General features: G+C 45.8%; 2 protein-coding genes across 3 annotated transcripts in view; one reads left to right on the top strand and one right to left on the bottom strand.

The window, feature by feature from the left end:
* Positions 1-4,611: 4,611 nt before the first annotated feature.
* Positions 4,612-12,463, top strand: samsn1b (SAM domain, SH3 domain and nuclear localisation signals 1b). Of its 2 annotated transcripts, none has more exons than XM_030362284.1 (12): positions 4,612-4,788; positions 5,925-6,062; positions 6,416-6,456; positions 6,603-6,637; positions 6,780-6,850; positions 7,726-7,846; positions 7,937-8,409; positions 10,125-10,254; positions 10,811-10,962; positions 11,246-11,446; positions 11,693-11,843; positions 12,196-12,463. In XM_030362284.1, the coding sequence occupies exons 1-12, from the start codon at positions 4,765-4,767 to the stop codon at positions 12,378-12,380; spliced, it is 1,722 nt and encodes a 573-aa protein (XP_030218144.1). In that variant the 5' UTR covers positions 4,612-4,764; the 3' UTR covers positions 12,381-12,463. The 2 variants fall into 2 exon arrangements, with proteins under 2 accessions (XP_030218144.1, XP_030218143.1); XM_030362283.1 differs by having other exon boundaries at positions 7,720-7,846.
* The window catches only part of gdpd5a (glycerophosphodiester phosphodiesterase domain containing 5a), a gene marked incomplete in the record, with an annotated part of 16,985 nt that continues 7,069 nt past the window's right edge, over positions 12,457-22,372 (bottom strand). Inside the window, 14 exon segments of the mRNA XM_030362281.1 lie at positions 12,457-13,483; positions 14,030-14,142; positions 14,919-14,933; positions 15,278-15,360; positions 16,135-16,282; positions 16,765-16,910; positions 17,454-17,675; positions 19,151-19,301; positions 19,762-19,844; positions 20,167-20,312; positions 20,621-20,714; positions 21,167-21,265; positions 21,534-21,593; positions 21,911-22,004. Coding sequence (XP_030218141.1) covers positions 13,398-13,483; positions 14,030-14,142; positions 14,919-14,933; positions 15,278-15,360; positions 16,135-16,282; positions 16,765-16,910; positions 17,454-17,675; positions 19,151-19,301; positions 19,762-19,844; positions 20,167-20,312; positions 20,621-20,714; positions 21,167-21,265; positions 21,534-21,593; positions 21,911-22,004 — 1,540 coding nt within the window.

The raw sequence follows: 22,372 nt of genomic DNA, 5'->3' as shown, positions 1-22,372 counted from the left end.
CCGTTTGATTTTTGACATCACTTTCATATCATGTCATATTTTTAGACGGCAGTATAAGCAAGTGTTTCATTATCAACCCTTTGATAGTAGCAGCTAGGTTGCGTGGCGACAGCCAATGGGAGCGCCATATATGAACACCTAGGAGTGTCAGTGCGACTGTGAAAATGGTGCCAATCGCTTCAGTTCACGGCTACATATTCAGCAGTCGCAGGGCTTCTTCTTTGTCCCGTAAACTTTGTCAGCCTATATTATTTAACTTACAATGGCTAAGTGCTTTTGTATTTGCATCTTGTACTAAAGGAGACTTTTCGAGACGCAGGGTTTCAAAAAACCTGCACACCTGAATCTTCCTCTGTGCCTCGGTCACACGCACATAATGACTACAGTCTCATTTTAAAGAGCAGTGAACGAATGGGCTGCTATAGAAATGGTTTGTTGCCAACAGAACACCATTATTACAGTGCTTTGTCTTCCTGGCCCTATAATCCTTTTAATGGCATTACCAGTCACCGTGTGGGTAATTAGTTGGGCTGTGACCACACCGGTGGGAATGAAAGGCTGACCCCTGCCCCCTAGGTCATGTGAGGGTAAAGGTCACCCAAGGGCCAGGAGAGAGAAAAACATAGCAAGCACACAGTGTAACTCGCACGTGTGCCACTCACACACACTCCCATGCAGGCAGATGTGCGCACACACACACACACACACACACACACACACACACACACACACACACACACACACACACACACACACACACACACACACACACACACACACACACACACACACACACACACACACACAGACCTTTCTAAGCGTGGAATTCTCTGTGGCACACGGTCAGGGAGGAGGTAGATCTGTGAGGCGCAGCCACAAGTTCTCTGTTGGCAGATTTGCGCTGCTGCCTCTTCAATGTAGCCCAGGAGGATCTCCCGCCCTCACAGAGGACTAAACCTTCCTGGACCTCTCTACTCCACGCAGGCTGTCCTGAGCTCGGGGTTCCCAGCTCTTCAGGTCAAATCAATCACTCTTTAAGAATCCCCTAGGTTATCTTTGTAGCACTCTTTGGGGCCATCTTGCGCACATACACTCACACACACACGCCCGCGCACGCACACACACACACACGCGCGCGCGCACGCACACACGTACACACACGCAAAACCACACACACACACAAAACACACGCACACACACAACCAAACTCTTGCCTTATTGGGGAAGCTCATTATATGTTCCCATTGTCAGTATCACTGAGTTGAACGACCTACAGTGACACAATATATTATGTAACAGAACGCACGCGATAGCCTTTAGAGACCCAGAGATCCTTGTCTGAGTCCAGGTTTGGCCCCAGTCTCTTGTGCTGGATTATTGTAAGGTTGAAGGGTGATCGTGGCCCTGGGGACAAGGCCCAGTATGGAGTGGTCTGCTTTTACACAGAGTGACATTTAAGGTGTACCGATGACATCCAGCCAGGGAAGGCAATGCTCTCTGCCCCAATGGCATCCACCATTGAATACTACTTCATGATTATGTTTGGGTGAATACACACACACACAATTTGGATTTATATACTCAAATTAGAAGGCTTAGCTATTTGGGGGTTGTTATATGAAAAGCTAAACTATAAAGTCTGCTTCTGAATAGTTCGCACAAAAGTTAAGTAAAAAATGAAAGCACGACAAAATGCTGACAAATAGCTATCAGCTAATAAGTCCTTGATACTGACTACGCCCAACTAAATGCAATTTTTTTCATCCATATCAAAGTGACCTTTAGCGTAACATATAAATGGTCAATTTCACCAGAACTCCCATAAGTAAAATCCTACATTTGCATAACGCTTATCTAGGATATATAGGCTGGATAGCGCGTGTGTGCGTGTGCGCGCACGTTCGCCTATGTGTGTGTGTGTGGCTCTTACATAAAGCGGCAGGACTGACAGGACTACAACTCCCAAGGAGAAACGGGATCAGATACGGTCCAGCATCAAGGACAGGGAAGCCATTTAAAGGTGACATTTTAGTCAACGCAGCAGATGCTGCCAATCTATCTTCCCCTCCGCGCTATCTCTTCCCTTATTACATCCTCCCCTATCTTCCTCTTCCTAGCCCCGTTATTTTTTCGTCCTTTCTCTATCGTCTTCAGTTTTACTGTCTCTCTGCCTCGTTTTCTTCTACCTTTCCCTCGCCTTTCTCTCCTCTCTCGCGCGTCTTTATTTCCAACCCCCTCCACCCCCTCTCTCTTTCAAGCTAACCACCCGCCATGACATGCTGACGAAGCAATCGGGACGAGAGGGGCAGTGTAATAAAAGGAAGCGCTAATGAAAGGTCGACCGGGGTCAAAGTGCTCACATACCTCTGCTGGACGAGAAGGGGGAGGGGGGGAAGGGTACGAGAGGTCACTCATTCCAAGGGGAAAAACTGTTTCACTTTTTGACTCTGCAGTGTCAAACGTCGAAAAGGTCATCACCTCTGGGGCTCAGATTGGGCGAGAACCGGGGTCAGAGGTGGCCGCAGGAATGCCGGGCAGACCAGAGGAGGTGGGCGTGCGGGGTCATAGGTGCTGACCGGAACCCCCGGTTCTGATGAACACGTCGGAGTAAATAATGACGGTTGTTCTCATGTTGTTGCCAAAGACTCGGCCTCATACAAGAGTCCGATCACTCCTCCTCCGACGCGCCGTGCGTCGAATCCCTATTTATTTTTTTAATTTAGCCCCAGCGGCATTGCATAGATGGATAGACTATCTTAATGCAAGGCCTATACTTACCAATAATAGACAGGCCAGCCCACATACCAAATGCATCTTATGTGTTCTTTTCGCAAAACGCCACCCACAAGAGGAATAATAACCTTGCCTTGTGCTTGTTAGCTCCGGATCCCTAGATCTCAGATTAGTCTTTCCAAAGGAATATAAAGACAACGATCCCCAGGTTGCTATATTTCCAAGCAGTCACCGGGCATTAAACGTATTATATTAGGGATTTTAAATGAGGTTGCATAAAAATGTACTACATGATTTGATGACTTGGCAAGTCGAGTTTTCAGGGAGGGAAGGTCATATCTAAGTGAGGTTATTTTACGGTATGCCCACTAACAAACTGAACGTGTGATGTGGACGTGAAGACATCTCCAAGAGAGTCGACGGGTCCAGACGCAGTTAGTTAGGTGAGACACTGCCATCTTGAGTACTGTAATAAAATAGCCATCCCTCTATTAATAAGTATGAGTGCAGGATTCCCCATCCCCCTTACCAGTATTGTAAATACACATAGTTAAAAAATACTCTGAAATACGAGCCACAGATCTTATAAATGGCTAAATTAGAGTCAACTAAAGGCCTTTTACAAAACCCTCTTGTCAATGTTATTGAGTGGGGTTATTTCAACCAAACCATGATGACATTTATATTAGGTCCATAGGAGATTACATTCGGGCGGTATTATTTTTAGGCCTATTAATTGAGGACGTTTTGGGAAGTGTAGCGTCTTTATTCATCCAGTAGAGGACACTGCCCAAACGTGTTTTTTTTTAACAATACGATTATTTACTTACTTTACTTTCACTGTCAGTGAACAAAAAACAACAACAAATAATTAATCAAACACAAACAAAAAGGCAAACCAACAAATAAAATATGAAAAGATTTAATTATGCAATTGTCGCATATTTTGGCGAGCCCTGGGCTGCAGTATTGAATACCCTTTTTCAGTGACATCAGAGACAGGCTTTTGGGCTAAATCTCTCAAAACTGACCCAATTCAACAGGGAAATCCAGGAAATACCTTCAGAGCATAGCATATCAAATAATGTAGCCTAGAGCCTGAAATAAATGTTGAGCTATGTTGTACCTTGGTACTACCGTTGTTGAGATATTTCACAATTCCCAATATTTTACAAATTTTAATAGGGATACAAATTTCCTGCTACCCATTTTTAATAGGGCTTATACATCAGGGATTTTTTCATTGCCAATAACATTTTGAGAGGACTCACAAGAGGTGTAGTCTTGTAAAACGTAAAGTGACTAAAATATACTGTAACCTATGCTAATAATAAAAAAAAATTATCAGCCACAGCATTTCTTATACAAGATGTGGAAAAACTTTGCCTTATCTCTCATGAGGAACGTTTTGGCACTTTCAAACACAGCAATTCCTCCAAATAATGACAAATATTTCCTCATCAAATCCAAAACATTACACAAATACAGAGAAATTAAGTTTGTTCAAAAGCCCATGTTCAAAGATGACTCGGCCAATTGTTGTATTTGTGTGTTATTACTCATATATTATTTTATTTTTGCAATATATGACCAAAGACTTTAGCCACTTGCCTCCTTTAATGAGTCTCTACCAGCGCCTCTGTCTCTGTATTGAGTTCATTCTATGTACACAGTAATAAACCAGGAGCATGCGTGTCCCTGCCTTGTTGGGCCCATTGTCTGCACTGCGTGTTAAAGAGTGATATTATGGGGTTGCCTGGCCCTCTGCTCTGCTCTGTCTTCTACCTCATCTATTGGATTATGCAAGGGATTTCGAACCAGGATTAAGCCACTGGGTGGTAGAGGGAGTAAGGGGAGGGGGGCTGCGCGTGCGGCCGCAGGGTGTGAGGGCGTGTGGGTCTTTGTGTGAGCCTCCAGTGGGTGGGTGAAAGTGTGTTTGTTGTCTATCGCAGAGGCCGCGCCATTCGGCTGCTCTGTTGGTCGTGGTCTGGCGACAACAACAACCACAACGACAGGCACTGGGCTTCAGGCATGAACCTCTTCTGCTTCACACTGGTAGGATCCTAGCTCTGATTTTTAATGCTTTCCACTTCCCAGCTCTGTTTGTCTTGCTTGTTTGTTTGTTTAAGCCAAATAAACAGCTTGGGGATTTCCAATGTTATAGAATGGAGAATGGATCTGATGATTTTATTAATGGTGAAACAGTATGTAGGTTCTGGTGGGAAATTAGAAATAGAAACAGAATATTTTGTCTTTTATCTCCATAAGAATCCCTTTGCTACATTCATTACTGAGTGAAAGTACATCTCCATGATCAACTGTGCAGACAAATGATGTGCTGTGCATTGACTTAACAGGCTCTGGTAATCACTAGTTTAACATAGTGGTACCTATTTAGGGTCATGGAAAGCTGTGTTTCTAAAGGGCTTTGCTGGGTAAAATCCCATTAGAAACCAAAGCAATTTTGTTGTTAATTTGTTTATCTCCTTTGGATCAAATTAATCAATATGGCGTTGAGAATGTATTCTGTAATTATTAGTTTATTTACTCAAATGCTATCCATCATTGTGCATCAAACCATCTTTTGGTTGAATGCTTCGTAACCACATTCCTTATCAGTGGTCTATTATTTTTATTTGTTGTTGATGTTTTGTTGAATTCCCTCCCCCCAATCGTTTTTAGAGTAGATATCGTACAGGAAATAAGAAATGTGTGATGTTGGATTTGTATCGGTTTCTCCTGGTATGTTGCCTTTAGTAAGAAAGCACGTGGCTTGGCCACAGAACAACAAAGGGAGGCCAGTGCCCTATGAATGAGAAGGAGGTCATCTGAAAACACACAGGCTGTGTGTTGACAATGTGCAGCGTGTCCGGGAGATGGGAGGCTGGGGGTTTAGCAGCTTACCAAGTAGCCCGGTTGCAGTCTCACGCGACCAGCCGTCCCACCTTTAAGTGTCTGACCGGTTTTCTCTAACTGAAGCCTGAATCACACCTCAAAGCATTGATTATGAATGTTGGATTCGCCATGGTTCACTGAGTTAGATAATTACATCACTGTATAGGCCTTGTAGTTACATAACTCATTAATTCCAAGCCACGCTGAAAGATTAATATATTACGTATTTTATAAAGGTCCAGTGATGCAAACCGAGGTTTCAACTTTGAAATCCTTGTTGATTCCTTGTTGTCCAGGACGGCTCCACAGACAACATCTATGAGCCTCCATACCACAACCAGTGCATCCAGGGAGTCCTCCCCGGGTCTAGCTACAGCCCTGCCGTGCTGAGGCGGACACCAGACTGGGGCGGATCGGACCCATGCATCAGCTCTGTAAGTTAGCTCTCTTCACAAGAGGCTGTGTACCCACACTGCACTGTGGGAGTCAAGTATGATGTGGAAAAAGATCAGTGTTATATTGTTATATTGTACACAGGTTATGTTATAATATTGTATTACAATAGTATCACAAAACATTTTATTTATTTGAATGATCAAGCAAAGGTTTGATATTTGATTATTTATTATTGTTAACCCACAACGTCACCTCTATTCTGAAGCCTTCTTGAGAGGACGAACTGGTCAAATATACGATCAAATCTTCTTTCCTTTTCTTTCCTTCCTGACTTATTTTCCTGCTTGCTTCCTTCCTCCCTTCCTCCCGTTGTTTCAATGATGTATCCCAGATTCATCTCTCTCCAGCCAAACCAAAAATACAGAACAGAAGGTATGAGAAGAGACACTGAAATGTTGATTTAGAATAATAATTACTAATGCCCACTAATGCACTCCTTGTGGCCTTGCGTTCATAATTGAATGGAACATTTTATTATTTTAAAAGTGACATTTCACACCATTTGTCAATCATTTCAGATCACACAATCCACATTCAGCCTTGGAACATGAAGGTTTGTTTAATTCATCTCAGCCATTCCACGATGATTTGATTTTGTTTGGAAGACAACACACAGTATCATATTTGGATTGAATTTTCAAAATCTGATAGTCAGCTCTATCAAATGACACCTTGACTGTGTTGAAACCTTTCAGACAGTGGAGAAGGGGATGATAACACTGTAGAACTGTTCTCTGGAGGAGCAGACAGAGACCTGCCAACTCAGGTAAAACTCCGTATCATATTCTCATTATCTCTGAGTCGTCACCAGCAGCTTCTCCATGGCAACGCAGAAACTCTCTACCTCTCTCTGTAGCATCAGCACTCTACCAGAGCTCAGTGTGATTCAGCTTGTCTACTGAATCCTGTCGACCCCCTGAATACAGATCTCACTTTGAGTTCACTCCAGTCTGGGTCATTAGCCACTGAGACCAAAGAGCAAATTAACAATATCGGTTCTAAAGAAATAAAAGTTGGACCGAGGTCTAAAACTTCTTCCAAAACACATGAGTCATTTAATTTATCTTTGGCAGGTTGTGTGTGAGGGGCAAAAAAATCCATCCGATCAATATTAATATCATACATTCTTTTCGGTGTCACATTTCTTTTATGGCATCTTCAGGCCCAATAAATCAGGAGCCTGGCAGCCGCTTGGTCCGGCCGCCCTTTGCAGGGATCAGGAAGAAATGTAGACGTGAGCTAAATGTGACAGGCTGTGTGTGTGTGTGTGTGTGTGTGTGTGTGTGTGTGCGTGTGCGTGCGTGTGTGTGTGTGTGTGCGTGCGTGCGTGTGTGTGTGTGTGTGCGTGTTTGTGCGTGTGTTTGTGTGTCTCAGCCAGATCAGATTGACTATGCACTTTAAGCCTCTTTCTATGAGTTTAGTGCTGTCCAGGACACTTGATTTGTGTTGTGTACAGTTTGTTCATGTGCTAATGTAATGGCATATGGGCACATGTTGGGGTTAGTTTGACCTGGATGCTTAAACCCAATGACAAATAATAACTGCAATGAATGGTTTGGATACGCTTGGACGGTCTCACTTTTTGATTTCACTGTCTAAAAATATCATTTTTTGAATGATCATTCATTCTCTCAGTTACAGAGTGCGGAACGTGATCTTCGGACAGCGGAACCACACAGAAAGCAAACAAGATTTCACCGGTTGTTACTTGTCAAGAAGGCCAGTCAGAGAGAAGCAGGGAGAGGAAAGAACGAGCCAAAGGGTGAGGGTGACTCATTGTGGCCAATTACCTAGAGAAAAAATAGCAAAAGAAATGTGCAAAACTTAAAATCTTCCTTCTTGTCTTTGAAAGACTTGAAGAAAACCGCGGCGTCGTCCGCCGACAGCCCCTTCATGTCTTGCATGGGATTGGTCAGACGGAGCGGGAGAAACTCTACTCCATTGCCGGGGCAACGGCCTCCAAGCCAAGGTAAACACAAAAAGGGTAGGGTTGGAGATGAGGAAGAGAGACGGGAACAAGAAAAGGATGAAGGAGATGGAGGAGGGAGACTGCAGAAGAGAGGTGGTCCTCCCTGTCACTACTGGAGTCCCGGGGATCCTCCCCAGACGGGGACAGCAGCCTCCGTCCACACCACAACACAACACCGAGTTCCCCCTGAGCCCTGGGACTACGTCTTTCACGGGGCCCTAGTGTCCAGGATTGCACAGTGGGATCCGAGTGAGGGGGTAGCAGGCGTTCAGAAGAGCCAACGAGCAGCTAAAGGATCTTCTCCATCACCGGCTCCTCCGTCCCTGAGAGATGAAGAAGACGCTGCGGAGTCCCCTGTAAGCTAGGCTGCGCTATTGTCTGATTATGATTATTATTGTTAAGTGTCGTTATAAACAGTTACAACTTTACTATTACAACTTTACTTAATCACTTAATCAAAAAAAAAGTAGGCACTCTAATAATGTGCTATTGTGGTCTGATGCACCCAGGGTGTAATATGGGATTTAGAAATACATATTGTGCTTGTTCCCGTCCTTTAAAACAATAGTGCGTTACCATGGCAGCCCCACAGCAGGGCTCTTTGAGGGTAGTCTCTCTAACGGCCCTCTGGTCAGTGTTGGGAGGTGAGCCAAGAGTTAATGTAACAGCCGGTCCATTCTGGGCCCTGGATGACCGCTAAAATTAAATCTAACGACCCGCCCCTGAAAGAAACGCTTCATTGCTTCAATGCAGTGTCTTGTCCGCCTTGATGGGCGCTTACACAGGAACGCTGATTATCTTGTTCAATTACAGCGTTGTGGTGCTGCGGCAGACCAGGAGATGACAGGTGGCCGAGGAAATTACCAAACAATTACAATCACAACGACAGCCATAATCTGGCACCATCTTTTTCTCTTTAACTCGGCAAGATGCGTAATGCAAACTCAAGATCACACAAATATAAGAAACGAACTGACTTACAACAGGGAGATAAATAAGTGAGAAAGAAAGAAACAAAGAAAAAGAAAGAAAGAAACAGAAAAGGACAAATAAAGCAAGGAAAAAAATCGACAGAAATAAATCTGGCGCGGGACACTAAACTAACGCTCCCATCTGTGCTTGTTTGCGTTTGTGTTGTTGCTCCACGTGGGGCAGACATAAACACAGTAGTAGGCCGCTATACTGCACCCATCTGTCACCATTCAGCAGCACATTTTCACCCCCTCCTCCCACGGCACACACTGAGATCGGGACGATCCTGTGCCCTCGGATACCACGTTGCACAAATAAGGCCCGGGAATGGCCCCTCCATGGTAAAAGTCAGAGGGGAAGTCATGCGTTAAAGCAAAGTTATGAAGGAATAAATTGACCCTAATGTGTGACAGTGGGTAACGTTAACAGGCCTTTCTGTTTTGTTAAACGGGTGAAGAGTCGAGTCCCGGACGTAGGTAGCAATCTGAGGAGGGGAATGATGGCTGTTCCACAAAAATGTTTAGAGGACAGTGATGAGGGCCAGGAAGAGAATACATTTATTAAGAGAATAAATGAGAAGCAATAGAATGTTCAAAATCACAGAGCCTTCATCAGACAGTTGGCTAACAAATGTTGGCTATTATTATTATTATATTACTATTAATTATGTCAATTGAAGATGCTGTAATTCAAAGTAATTTACATTGAAGAGAAAGAAGGATAGGCGTATGATTTTGCTCAAGGATGCAGGCATTGGGGACTGATGGCTATAAGGAGAGGTTCAGCACACACCAAACCAATCTTTGGCCCTCAGCTAAAAGGAGCCAAGAGACTCCATCCTAATTCCGGATTTTGCTGGCTAGAGGAGAATGTGTGTTTCCCGGAAGTATGTGTGTGTCCCTGTTTAAACCAGGGCACTCTATGTAACCACAACAATCCAACAGGTCACCCCAGACAGCTCTCTGATTGGCCGGATTCCATTATATTAATTTCAATGTCCTTAGTGGAAGAGTCACGATGTTGGGTTATGGCAGGATAGAGAAATGAAGTAAGAAAGAAAGAACGGTATAATAATCCTATCTGGTTTGTTTTAACACAGAGTGGGGAGCAGAGGGCCAGGAGCCAGGACCAGGTCAGCAGGGTTCATGTGTCTCCTGGAGGACAGCAGCGGCGTTCCAGTAACCTGTCAGAAAGCCTGGACAGTCTCAACAGTGGACAAAGCTCTTCCAGTAAGCTCCTTCATGCTCCGTGTGCCTTAAGGCACACAGCCAGTAAGCAGTCCTGCCAATCAATGCTAATAACGTAAGGCCTTACAAGGTGGACTTTATCCATCTTATGGACCTAATATTAACAATCAGAAAAGGGATTCGATTAACTTAACGCCAAACAATATCCAGATTTCTTCTTAATATATATATATGAAGCTATATATGTACCAAATTTGGCACTTTTATTACAAAATGAATAGCAGATTATATATGACCCCCACTAATAAACTAAAACCTCAGGAAGGTTTTGGCTTACAATACCTGATACACTGCCTGCTTCTGATTGACTGAAATGGCCCCCCAAGTGTTATTAAACGATTGGTTAGCCATAACAAGCTACTTCAAATGGCTGGACAGTCCCACGCGGGATATCACTAAAGGGTACATTTTGAAATTAGTTAAATTAAATGAATTGAATGTAATGGCTAATCATCGTCAGAAATGGTGGTCAAATAGGCCCTTTAGTTATCACTGAAGTCTTCCTCATCCGTATTGGTCCAATGTGTTCCTCCGCCAGGCGGCGTCACCAGCGGCTCCATCTGCTCCAGCAACAGAAACAGTCTGAGGGCCGAGGAGGACCTGCTTCACCCGGCGCGCTCCTGCGCCCGAGCCAGGGTCCACACCGACTTCGTGCCCAGTCCGTATGACATGGAGTCGCTGAGGCTCAAGGTTAGTCTTCCGCCCACCGAAATGTCTTTGGATCTGAATGCACGCTAATGGTTCCGCCTACCCAAGTGGACTGTCCCAGTAACTGGTAGGGTGATCCATCAATCGTACGACCCTCCCATGTGTGATGTCACAAGAGGGTCGGTTTTAAGAAAGGGCTTGTGATGGCTCATGAACTGAGCCAACATAACAATGAGCAAGTAGGATGGGGATATTATTCAACATGTGAAAGTGTTTTGAGGCCACCAACAAGCCCTCTGACAACACCTCTGTTCCCCTCGCTCAGGTGGGAGATGTGATCGACGTGATCGCCAAACCCACCATGGGCATATGGAGAGGAATGTTGAACGGCAATATAGGAAGCTTCAAGTTTGTCTACGTGGACATCCTGGAGGACAGGGGGTCCGAGAAGTGCCTGAGCCATAGACCGGGCTCCAAACCCAGACCGGACAGTCTGGAGGAGCTGCTGAAGCAGCACAGCTTGGGGGTAGGTCTCACGAATAATAGAGGCCAGTTGTAGTACTAGTACTGAAGGATCATTATTGTTTACCTTCACCTTTAGTCATTTAGCAGACGGTGCTTTCAATAGTGACCCCCAGGTGAGGATGACTCTGTCGCACTTTGGTGCTGTGCAACCATCCTTCCAAGGACACCCACCTAGATCGCTATTGGGCATGAATAGAATTAGTTCTATAGAATTTCTCTTAAGTTGTTTTTGTTTTTGTTGGAACAGGAGTGCAGCAGCATCCTTCGTCTCCATGGTCACCAAGAGGTAGAGGCCCTGGCGAGGCTGAGGGATCGCCACCCGGCCGAGCTGAACGAGATCGGTCCAGATAACAGACGTCGGTTGCTCGCCGCCGCAGAGTCGCTACAAGAACCACAACGTGAGTCATGGTAGAAATCACACTCAGTGGAAGAAAACCGACTGGAAGACTCAATTAGTCTGTTTGTACAGGTCGGATATGGGATGTGAAGGCAGTGATGCCGTCTAGGGATCGACTAACAAGGACAGGGTTTACTCCCTATAGCCGATGCTGTAGCTGGGCCCAGGTAGAGACAATCTGGGATCTGCAAGATACAATCTGGCCGGGAAAAACAGGTTGAAAGGCAGAGGGAATGACACCCAGCATAGAGCGACACGTCGCAATCAAACCAGGGTCAATACAAGAGCATGCTCAGTTATTGTCCGCATTGACAGCACACAGGAACACATGTGTTCTGTTGTCGTCCTGACAGGTGGTCGTGAACGGCACCAGGGTTCTGAGACCCCCAGTGAGAGGAGCATGATGGATGTAGAGTCCCGGCCCCGGGACTCTGGATGCCACATGCCTTCAGACTGCTCTGATAACGGAAGAGACGACTCAGAGATAAACTTCCTCAACATTTCTTCTCCGACACTGGATCAGATATCAGCGGTGTGAAATAAACTATGCTTTGTAGATACATAAGGCAGTATGCTGTTTTCATGATGTCTTTAAAATGATGTGTGAATAAATCTTTACTTACACAAAAACACTTTTAATTATTAGTTTTCCAGTTTAACAACATAAAATATATATATAAATACAGTACCTCTTTTATTGGACTAAAATACAAACTTTTACAACATCCTAAGAATTCATTTAAGAAGGCAGCCTTGTGAAAGTTAAAATATGTAACATTCACTATATGAACTGGTCATGGCATAAGAGAACAGAGGCCAACATTTATAACTGAAATGTCATGGCTATGGATTGATCAAATAATACCGCCATCACTATCTTCGACATTCACATCAAAATGTGTCAACAAAGTTAGCATAAATGCATAAATCCAAGCCATGAAAATCCTCTTAGAGGGAAACATTAAAAATACACAGGAATATTTACATTGATTTGAAATACGGAGCGATATGCAATGCCTTCATTCTGTTATAAAAACAATAGCAAAATAGGTGACATGGGAAAATATAGCGAACCAATACTGATATAGAGCATCTGTAAGGGTCACTCAAGCGAGCACAAATTTATAGGTTTTTCGTTGATTACTCTACTGGTAAACCCTATTGTAAAATTTCTCTCTAACCTCCTACCTAAACTTATGTAGAACTGCAAAGCAGAGTGTGACTAGCTCAATCCATTTAAAGTCTCTAAGAATCAACATACATGACCTATTTACTGTTATTGAACCATGAACTGTACAGCTTGTAGCAATACTCGATATGAAAAGCGTGAAGGATCGCATTAAATAACAGAAGTAATTACAGTCCTTATAACTGAGCTTACATTTAAAGTCGCCATTACAATGTACACAAGCCAGTCAAGACAGCATAACCTGGTACAAAGCCAGGTTTTGGGCAGTTAGAAATCTCTAAACAGACAAGGTATCAGTTAAATCCTATTCAAGTAACCTTAATACAATGCCATGAAAGTAGCATTTCTTCCTCTGGTTTGATATATTCAGTGGCCACCACATGAGTAGCTAGCATAGCCATTCTCCAGGTTGAGGGACAGATCCTCCGTGCTATTCAGCCCATTGTTGAGTTCTGGAATGGAAATGAGATGATATTTTTAACACCATCAATATTCAATAGTCCTGAATGACGCGGCTCGCTTGAACAAACATTCGCTATGATAGGGCCTCGTGGTGACTTCATCACTCCTCTATGATACTTAATTTAATTAATTATTTAAAGAAACAACTGCTGCCTCTGTATCTTAGTTTCAGCAAGTCTGCACCTAACGTGTGGAAGCTCATATTTTGTTTAATTTCGAATAGATCTTACTTATTAGAAGCTGTTATGCATGCAGTATGTTTAAGGTCTTGCAAGTTTGAGTCTAGGAGATAAACATGGAGGAAGTGGTGCTGTCAGTCTGCTTACAATATTGCATCGGGGTGTACATTCCGCCCTCTAGTGGTAGGTAAATGACAGTGTTAATGCTAGAGTCCATATTAGACACTACACATTTAATAGCTACATTCAACATGGATACATTAAATACATTGTGAGGACTAGAATAGCATTAGAATCCCTAATGGCCAACACAGGTCTAACTACCGGTAATTGGAAAGTAAAAATAAAAAGGCGTACCTGAGAAGATGAGCTTCTCCTTCATGACGTTGACGTCTCGACTGGCCCGGCGCGTCACGGCGCTCAGCATGATGTGCTCCGGGTTGTAGTTCTGCATGCCACTCATCTTCCATCTGCCAGACAAACACACACACACACACACGCACACACACACACACACACACACACACACACACGCAATGCAACACAACACGTGGAGCATGACACAAAATACACCAGTGAAACACTACACCACAGATCTGTGTCATCGTTACAACAATTGTCATCACACTGCATGTTCCTACAGGAGTTTCTTACAATGCAATAAAATTCAGAGTTGAGGGGGGGGGGGGGGGGTGGAGCTAGGATGTTAGTGGTGGTGGGGGAGGTTTGGATACTGAGGTCATATCCACTTAATTGAAGTAACATAAATGTAAAAACATAAGCAGAAACCTTTCATTCAACATTTTCCACCACTGTAACGTGTGTGTGTGTTTTGAAAACGTTCTCCAAAAGAGGACTGATCTGAAGTATGATGCCAAAAAAGATGACGTATGATTGTGTTTGTGCGTGACCGAGACATCAGTGGCTGGCTGAAGTGTTCCAAGAGACTACATGAAACGTCCAAAATGTGTTGGTGGATGGACGCCGTTTTGAAAACACTGGTGACAACACTAGAAAAACATTTAACATGTTAACAATGTTTCTACAGTAAGCTTTCATAGTGTTGAGATGATCTGAGACCCAGGAACATTACCGCACCACGGCACAGCGGAGTGCTAAAGCAAGAGCTGGATCACTAGAATACAGGGGTCGGGGGGGGGGGGGGGGGATAAGGTGGGGGTGTGATGGGGCGCAGCACCAAGCACCAAGGAAGATAGACGAGACGGCGAGAAAAGAAAGCAGTTACCTGATCATATGATAGCTGACAGGCAAAGCACAGAGGAATAGGGTAAAGAAAGATAGAAAGAACAAAATAAGAGAGAGAGAGAGAGAGAGAGAGAGAGAGAGAGAGAGAGAGAGAGAGAGAGAGAGAGAGAGAGAGAGAGAGAGAGAGAGAGAGAGAGAGTCAGAAAGATGGGGATGAAGAAAAAAACGGAGCATGTGACAAACAGGGAGTGAGGTGAAGAAGAGAAGAACAGAAAAAATCAAATCAAAGGCAGAACGATCAGTGAATGCAGGGGCAGACAGACTTGAACGAGGCCAGGGGCTGACACCGTGACCTCTATCTGGTGGTGTGGAGTGTGGAGAGGGGAGCCTCCAGCTTACTTTTGGAAGGAGAAAATCACCAGCACGACGGCGATGGACACCAGATCCGACGTGATCCAGATAAAGCAGTAAGCACTCTGGCTCTGGGAGACAAGAGGGAGAAAAACAAACAGATTATCAGCTCACACACCAGTGGGGTTTATGGGGTGGTGAGGGGACCATAATCCCCCGGTTATATGAATTTGCTGTTGCCCCTCCAGATAGCATAGCTCTCTGACTAGAGCAATACTTCAAAATGTATATCATAAAGACATTTCTTTCCAAGTTGTCAAGCTCCATGGACCTACTGTCATTTTGACGGTTGATTCCCCCTAATTCACTCTTTGTTTTAGAAAGCACGTTGTTCAAAAATATAGCCCAACGTCAAGATGAGTTCAAGGTGCGTTCAAGGGGCAAAACCACAAGCTCTATATATGATAATGCCCATTTGAATTAAAATTTGAATATCTTGCTCTCTCTCTGTCTCTGGCTTTCTGCATGACCTTGCATGTTGAGTTGTGCATGTGTGTGCATGTGTGAAGGTGTGTGCGTGTGTGTGTTTGCATGCGTGTTTTGAAGGTGTGTGTGAAGGTGTGTATGTGTGTGTGTGTGTGTGTGTGTGAAGGTGTGTGTGTGTGTGTGTGTGTGTGTGTGTGTGTGTGTGTGTGAAGGTGTGTGTGTTTGTGTGTGTGTGTGTGTGTGTGTGAAGGTGTGTGTGTGTGTGTGTGTGTGTGTGTGTGTGTGTGTGTGTGTGTGTGTGTGTGTGTGTGTGTGTGTGTGTGTGTGCGTGCGCATGTGAAGGTGTGTGCACGTGTGAAGGTGCGTCTGTGTGTGAGGGTGCGTGCGCGTGCCCGTGTGCGGCTGTGCGTGTTGTTTACCATGAGCCAGATGGGGTAAGGCACCTTGCGGAGGTCCTGGGGGGCGTCGGAGGAGACAGAAGGCACCCCGCTGCACCACAGGAGGGAGTAGAGCCAGGCCTCGTTCACCGGGTACACCGTCACACTCACGTTGTTGGCCAGGTACTCCCTGGGCGGCGGGGCGGGAAGCATAGCATCACGCCAGTACAGTCTGCTGGTGTTTTAGGCTGACTTAAGAAAAAAAGCTAGCAAAACAAAATCGAATTCATCGGATGCTGCGGTGCACTCAGGGTTTTAGCGGCGCACTCTCTGATTGGTTCAATCTGGTTCCGTTTAATGTGACCTGATCAGGCGAGGGAGAGGGAGATAATAACGATTCTGGCGGTTGATTTTTACTCTTTGGCTACCTTTTAATTGATCGATTAATTGGTTTGGTCAATTAACTGGTAAACAGGCATCCTTAATGGGTCGTGTGCTCCGGATAATCATGTAGTCATTGCTAATGTTTATATTTTTAAAAGGCAGGGAGAAGTGGATTCCCTCCAATGGCAGAAGATCATCTCACTTTAAACACTGTAATTAACTCAAGTACTTCGGACGGTCCATGAAACAGGGCCCTGCATGCCTCCGAGGCTGTGTGGACGGTCTTACTGCAGCTCTCTGTGGCTGGCCTTGCTGTAGTGCAGCGTCAGACTGCTGACTCCCCTCTGCCTCATCTCCTCCAGCGACAGCATCTCGTCCGCGGCCTGCTGCAGCCCCCGCACGCGCCCCCGGTCCGTGTCGGGGGTCCACGTCACCTGGGGACAGCAGATGGTGTCGTCAAGCACCGGGACAGGGTGTGTTACCGATGAGGGCGGAAAATAAAGAAGGGAGAAGTATGTGTGACTTTTTTTAAGAGTCCTCTGGGAGCTCTCACAAGTCTAGCTGATCACAGAGTTATAATCCAAATATATGACATTAATATGGTTGGTATGGTTAGTAAGCACTGCTTAGTTTGCAGTCCTGAGATCCGAATGATTTCAAACATTATACATTTGCAACTACTGAGACAGCAAACTGGAAATATTTCCAGCATTTGCAGTTTAACTAATGATACAACAAACCCTTAATTACCAATCCTATTCGCCTTGACAAGCGAAAACCGTCATTAAAACACGTCCTACGAGGAAAAGCGGTATAAATAAGATATGGTTAAATACACTTTGTCAATCCCTGGGAGGGAACTGGAAGCCCCCATGTACATAAATGACACAGAGACCCCAACAGAGCAGACACACCCAAAGCAGCCATTATGTGTTATGTGTGTAATAGAGGGGGAGGGATGGACCTACAATCCTCACCCTCTTCTGGGGGATGCCGGAGCGCTGGATGACCCAGAGGGTGTCCATGAACCAGCTGCGGTGGCGCGGGTGCTGGGGGGGCGGGCGGCGCACGTTGAGCAGGGCCGAGCGGTTGGCGCGGGCCGCCAGGCGCAGCATCTCCACCAGGGGGCACACCGTCTGGTTCCCCGCGCGGCCGCGCTCCTTGGCTGACAGGGAGTCCGCCGTCCAGTAGGGGTCGCTCTGACAGTGAGGGAGAGAGAGGGGGGACAGAGACCCAGAGAGGGAGAGAGACACAGAGAGGGAGAGAGAGACACACAGAGAGGGGGAGAGAGATCCAGAGAGGGAGAGAGAGACCCAGAGAGGGAGAGAGACACAGAGAGGGAGAGAGACACAGAGAGAGGGGGAGAGAGATCCAGAGAGGGAGAGAGAGACCCAGAGAGGGAGAGAGAGACACAGAGAGGGAGAGAGAGACACAGAGAGAGGGGGGAGAGAGAGAGAGAGAGAGAGAGAGAGAGAGAGAGAGAGAGAGAGAGAGAGAGAGAGAGAGAGAGAGAGAGAGAGAGAGAGAGAGAGCGAGGGGGAGAGAGACACAGAGAGGGAGAGAGAGACACACAGAGAGGGCGAGAGAGACCCAGAGAGGTAGGGAGAGACACAGAGAGAGGGGGAGAGAGATCCAGAGAGGGGGAGAGAGACACAGAGAGAGATCCAGAGAGGGAGGGAGAGACAGAGAGAGAGGGGGGAGAGAGACACACAGAGAGGGGGAGAGACACACAGAGAGAGGGGGGGAGAGAGACTCACACAGAGGGGGAGAGAGATCCAGAGAGGGAGAGAGAGACCCAGAGAGGGAGAGAGACACACAGAAAGAGGGGGGGGAGACACACAGAGGGAGGGGGGAGAGAGGCCCAGAGAGGGAGAGAGAGACACAGAAGAGAGAGGGGGGGGAGAGACACACAGAGAGAGGCAAGGAGAGAGACACCGAGAGAGGGGGGGGAGACACACACAGAGAGGGAGAGAGACACCGAAAGAGAGAGAAAGAAAAAAGAAAGAGAGAGGAAAAGAAACAAAGAAACAAAGAAGGAAGGAAAGAAAATAAGATTTGAACCTGCTTTCTTTTCCTGCTCATCAATCATACAAATTATGAAATGGTTCACTTGAATGAATACAAAAAACCTGAGGATATCAGTTTCAATGTGATATCTTATCTGTATGGGTAGTTCAACTTTTGAAGCATTTTGTATTGTAGTTTTCCACGAAAAGCTCTCTATAATTAATATTGGATTCAGTTATGTAACGTTATCCACAGCGGAAGCAGAGACACTCATCCACGCGTTTATTCTAAACTAGATCACTAGGTTCTCTGTTGGACCATTTCCACACTGCAAGACTCCTAACTAGAACCATTAAATACTGTCTCAGTTTTAGTGTGTTGCTGTGTTGGGGACTGGGTGCCTGGACACCCCTGACGCTTTGATAATGAAGGGAGTTTTGCTCACCCTTTGGGGGAAGGGGCTGTCATCAATATATGACCTGTCAAGCCAGAGACTGAGCAATACAAATATAATTGACCTGACCTGACCAGCCACTGTGTGAGGCCTCAAATAAAGGTGTCTAGTCAATGACCTAATAAGACAGAATAATGAACATGCATCACAGGGCAGATGCAAAAGAGAGGGGGCTCTCTCCAGAGGATAGGGGGACAGGATGAGTGAGTGTACCTCCAGGAACCACTGTCCTGCGTTCAGAGCACGGAGGTCGGTCCAGTTGAAGGAGGAGGCGTCGTCGTGCTGCCGGGACGGGAACACCTTGCCCACGTCCGTTGTTCTCCGCAGGGTGTCGTCCCGCATCAGGAAGGGCACGCCGTCCTCACTGCGGGACACGCAGCATCACGGTATTAGATAGCAATGATCCGTTGTTAGGAAGGATGGTTCGGCTGATTTGGCGATAATTGACATTAGCAGCAGCCTTCTGATCTGATAAAAGAGAAAATGAACGCATTGATCTGATCTGATTTTAATAGGAGAAGAAGAGATCGATGTTTTGCCTGGTTATCAAAACCTCATCAAGCTGGACATCGTCGCTACGGCATCATGCATTAAAGCCAAATTATCTTGACTTAATTATTGGTGGTTATTAATGACATTATTCATCACTATTATGAATTACTACCTTCATTAAGGGCCGACAAGGTGTTGCATTCTACTGACATGAATAATAACGCTGCCCTTGTCTGGAGTTCACCCCTGGCTGTTGAACCAGGCCGGATTACGCTGTGGTTACGGTGTTATTGATGGTGTTGTTATGGTGTTGTTAATGGGGGCCCACTGACCTGATGGTGACGTCCGCTTGCAGGGAGCTCACCCCCTGCTGCAGGGCTCTGTTGAAGGACACCATGGTGTTCTCTGGAGCCAGCTGGAGGCAACACACACACGTGAAAGAGGGTTACTGGCACACGTTTTAATAATATCTATAATAAAAAAAAAAAAATACAGTTAAATCAGTTAAAAAATCAGTTAAAAAAAAACAACAACCATATTTTATGAAATTGTATTTCTCAAAATAGGCATTTCAACATTCATCAGTTTAGAAACATATCTAATAAAACGGAGTTGTTCTATTTAGCGACGTGCCTGAACCCTTCTGTCGGGACTCTGAGCCACTGAGCACCCTATGCTACCCCTAGTATCAGCGTACCACCACAGGACCACAGAGAGCCGGGCCGTTCTGGGCTCACCATGGGAGCGCCCCGTCGGCCGATGATCTCGGGCCGCGGGGCCAGGCTGTGGCTGTTCATGACGCAGGGGCACCTGAAGGTGAGCGGAGCCAGGTAGATCAGCAGGAGGAGCACCACGTAGATCAGCAGCACCATCACCTGGAAGTCTGGTGGGGTTTGGGGGGGAGTGAGGAGGTGGAGCCAGAGGAGGAGGAGGAGGAGGAAGAGGAGGAGCAGGAGGCTGAGTAAGGTCGTCACCCAAATAAATGATAATACTTATTTAAACAATACGTTGTTTTAATTGTTATTAATTAACGGTTAATAGAGTGAAAATGAAACTGAAAGGTAAGTAAAGTAAAGTTATAATAAAGTCACACTACCAAAACACCAGAGCTTTGCCATAAGAGGGTATGTTTAACACACGAAGAACATGAAGATGAACGGTACTTGAAATGGAGACCCATAACACACTTACTGGACCTCTCCCTGCGGACCACGTATCCCGCCACCAGCCAGCCCAGCGCCGTGAACACGGCCAGGGCTCCAAGGTGCAGGAAAGGTGCTGTGGACTGGAGGCATGAAAGGTAAACACAGGTAAACAGGGATGGATTGGAGTGGATTGAACTGTATGTAATGAGTTATTGCGGTAATAGGCATTTCCTAACTATTTCTACTACTTAATTAACAATGAACTATTGGTCTAGTAATCATTTACTATTGGTGTTCATTTTAACTATGGTATTAACTAATATATTATTTAATAGGATTACCCTAAACCTAACGCTAACCCTAACCCCTATTCTAATGTTAAATAATAATGCTAATTACTGCTTTAACTTATGTTAATTAATTGTCAAGTAATGCACCCTTATTGTAAGGTGTTACCCAAACGTCTGTAGTTTATTAGTCGTAACTAAGTTCCGTCAATAAGGTTGAGTCTTTTCACTTGACTTGTATTTATAATGTTGACGAGGGTCTGCTGAGTGACATTAGAGGTTTTTTATGTTTTCATCGGACTGACCTGCAGAGATATGAGCAAGATGGCCCACTCCTCGCCCCACACATCGTCCACGGTAACCACCCCTGAGATGGTGGTGAGCAGCGTGACTAGAACGCCCACCTATTGCCACCAGAGAGAGAGAGAGAGAGAGAGAGAGAGAGAGAGAGAGAGAGAGAGAGAGAGAGAGAGAGAGAGAGAGAGAGAGAGAGAGAGAGAGAGAGAGAGAGAGAACAGAGAGAGAAACAGAGAGAGAAACAGAGAGAGAAACAGAGAGCAAAAGAGGAAGAAAGAGATCACCAATGAGAGAGTGCTGAAGAGTATTTAATTAACATCTAATGGAATAATGAAAGGTAAATGTCACGGTCTGAAGGACAGATCATGGAAGTACCTTATGCACCCAGTAGAGGTTGAGCTGCTGGCCCAAGGAAATATGGAAGCATGCTAGAATCTGGAAGGATAGCAAAAGTATACAGACAGTTTGTTTCAGTGAGGTGATACCTTGAGCATCGCCAATATAAATGTAATTAGTTAGTTAGTTACAATTCTGGGTCACTGCTGGTATGGCTGTGTTGTGAATCAAAACAGTACCATTGCAAGGAGAGGCACAGAAAGGGTTACGTCTGTCTGACGTAGGACTCTTTCACGTGAGAAGTGAGAGCACCAATCACACGATTCCGCTGAGGATCTATTTGAATCTATTTAACCTGCAATAGTCACTGTAATGTGCTTGTGATAAAGGCGTCTGCTGAGTGTGTGTGGTATTACCGTTAGGATAGAGACGTAGCTGAACCCAACAACACTGTAGGCCAGGATGAGAAACGTGTCATCTCGCCACTCTCCGGAGCGGTTGTACAGCAACCTGCAGAAGGGAGGGGAGGGAAGAGGGAGGGAAGGGAGGGGAGGGAAGGGAGGGGAGGGAAGGGAGGGGAGGGAAGGGAGGGGAGGGAAGAGGGAGGGTGGGAAGGGAGGGGAGGGAAGGGAGGGGAGGGAAGGGAGGGGAGGGAAGGGAGGGGAGGGAAGAGGGAGGGTGGGAAGGGAGGGGAGGGAAGGGAGGGGAGGGAAGAGGGAGGGGAGGGAAGGGAGGGGAGGGAAGGGAGGGGAGGGAAGAGGGAGGGTGGGAAGGGAGGGGAGGGAAGGGAGGGGAGGGAAGAGGGTGGGAAGGGAGGGAAGGGAGGGGAGGGAAGGGAGGGGAGGGAAGAGGGTGGGAAGGGAGGGGAGGGAAGGGAG

The sequence above is a fragment of the Gadus morhua genome, chromosome 7 (assembly GCF_902167405.1).
Source record: "Gadus morhua chromosome 7, gadMor3.0, whole genome shotgun sequence".
In the NCBI taxonomy this organism is placed as follows: Eukaryota; Metazoa; Chordata; class Actinopteri; order Gadiformes; family Gadidae; genus Gadus; species Gadus morhua.
This window is presented reverse-complemented; position numbering and strand designations above follow the sequence as displayed.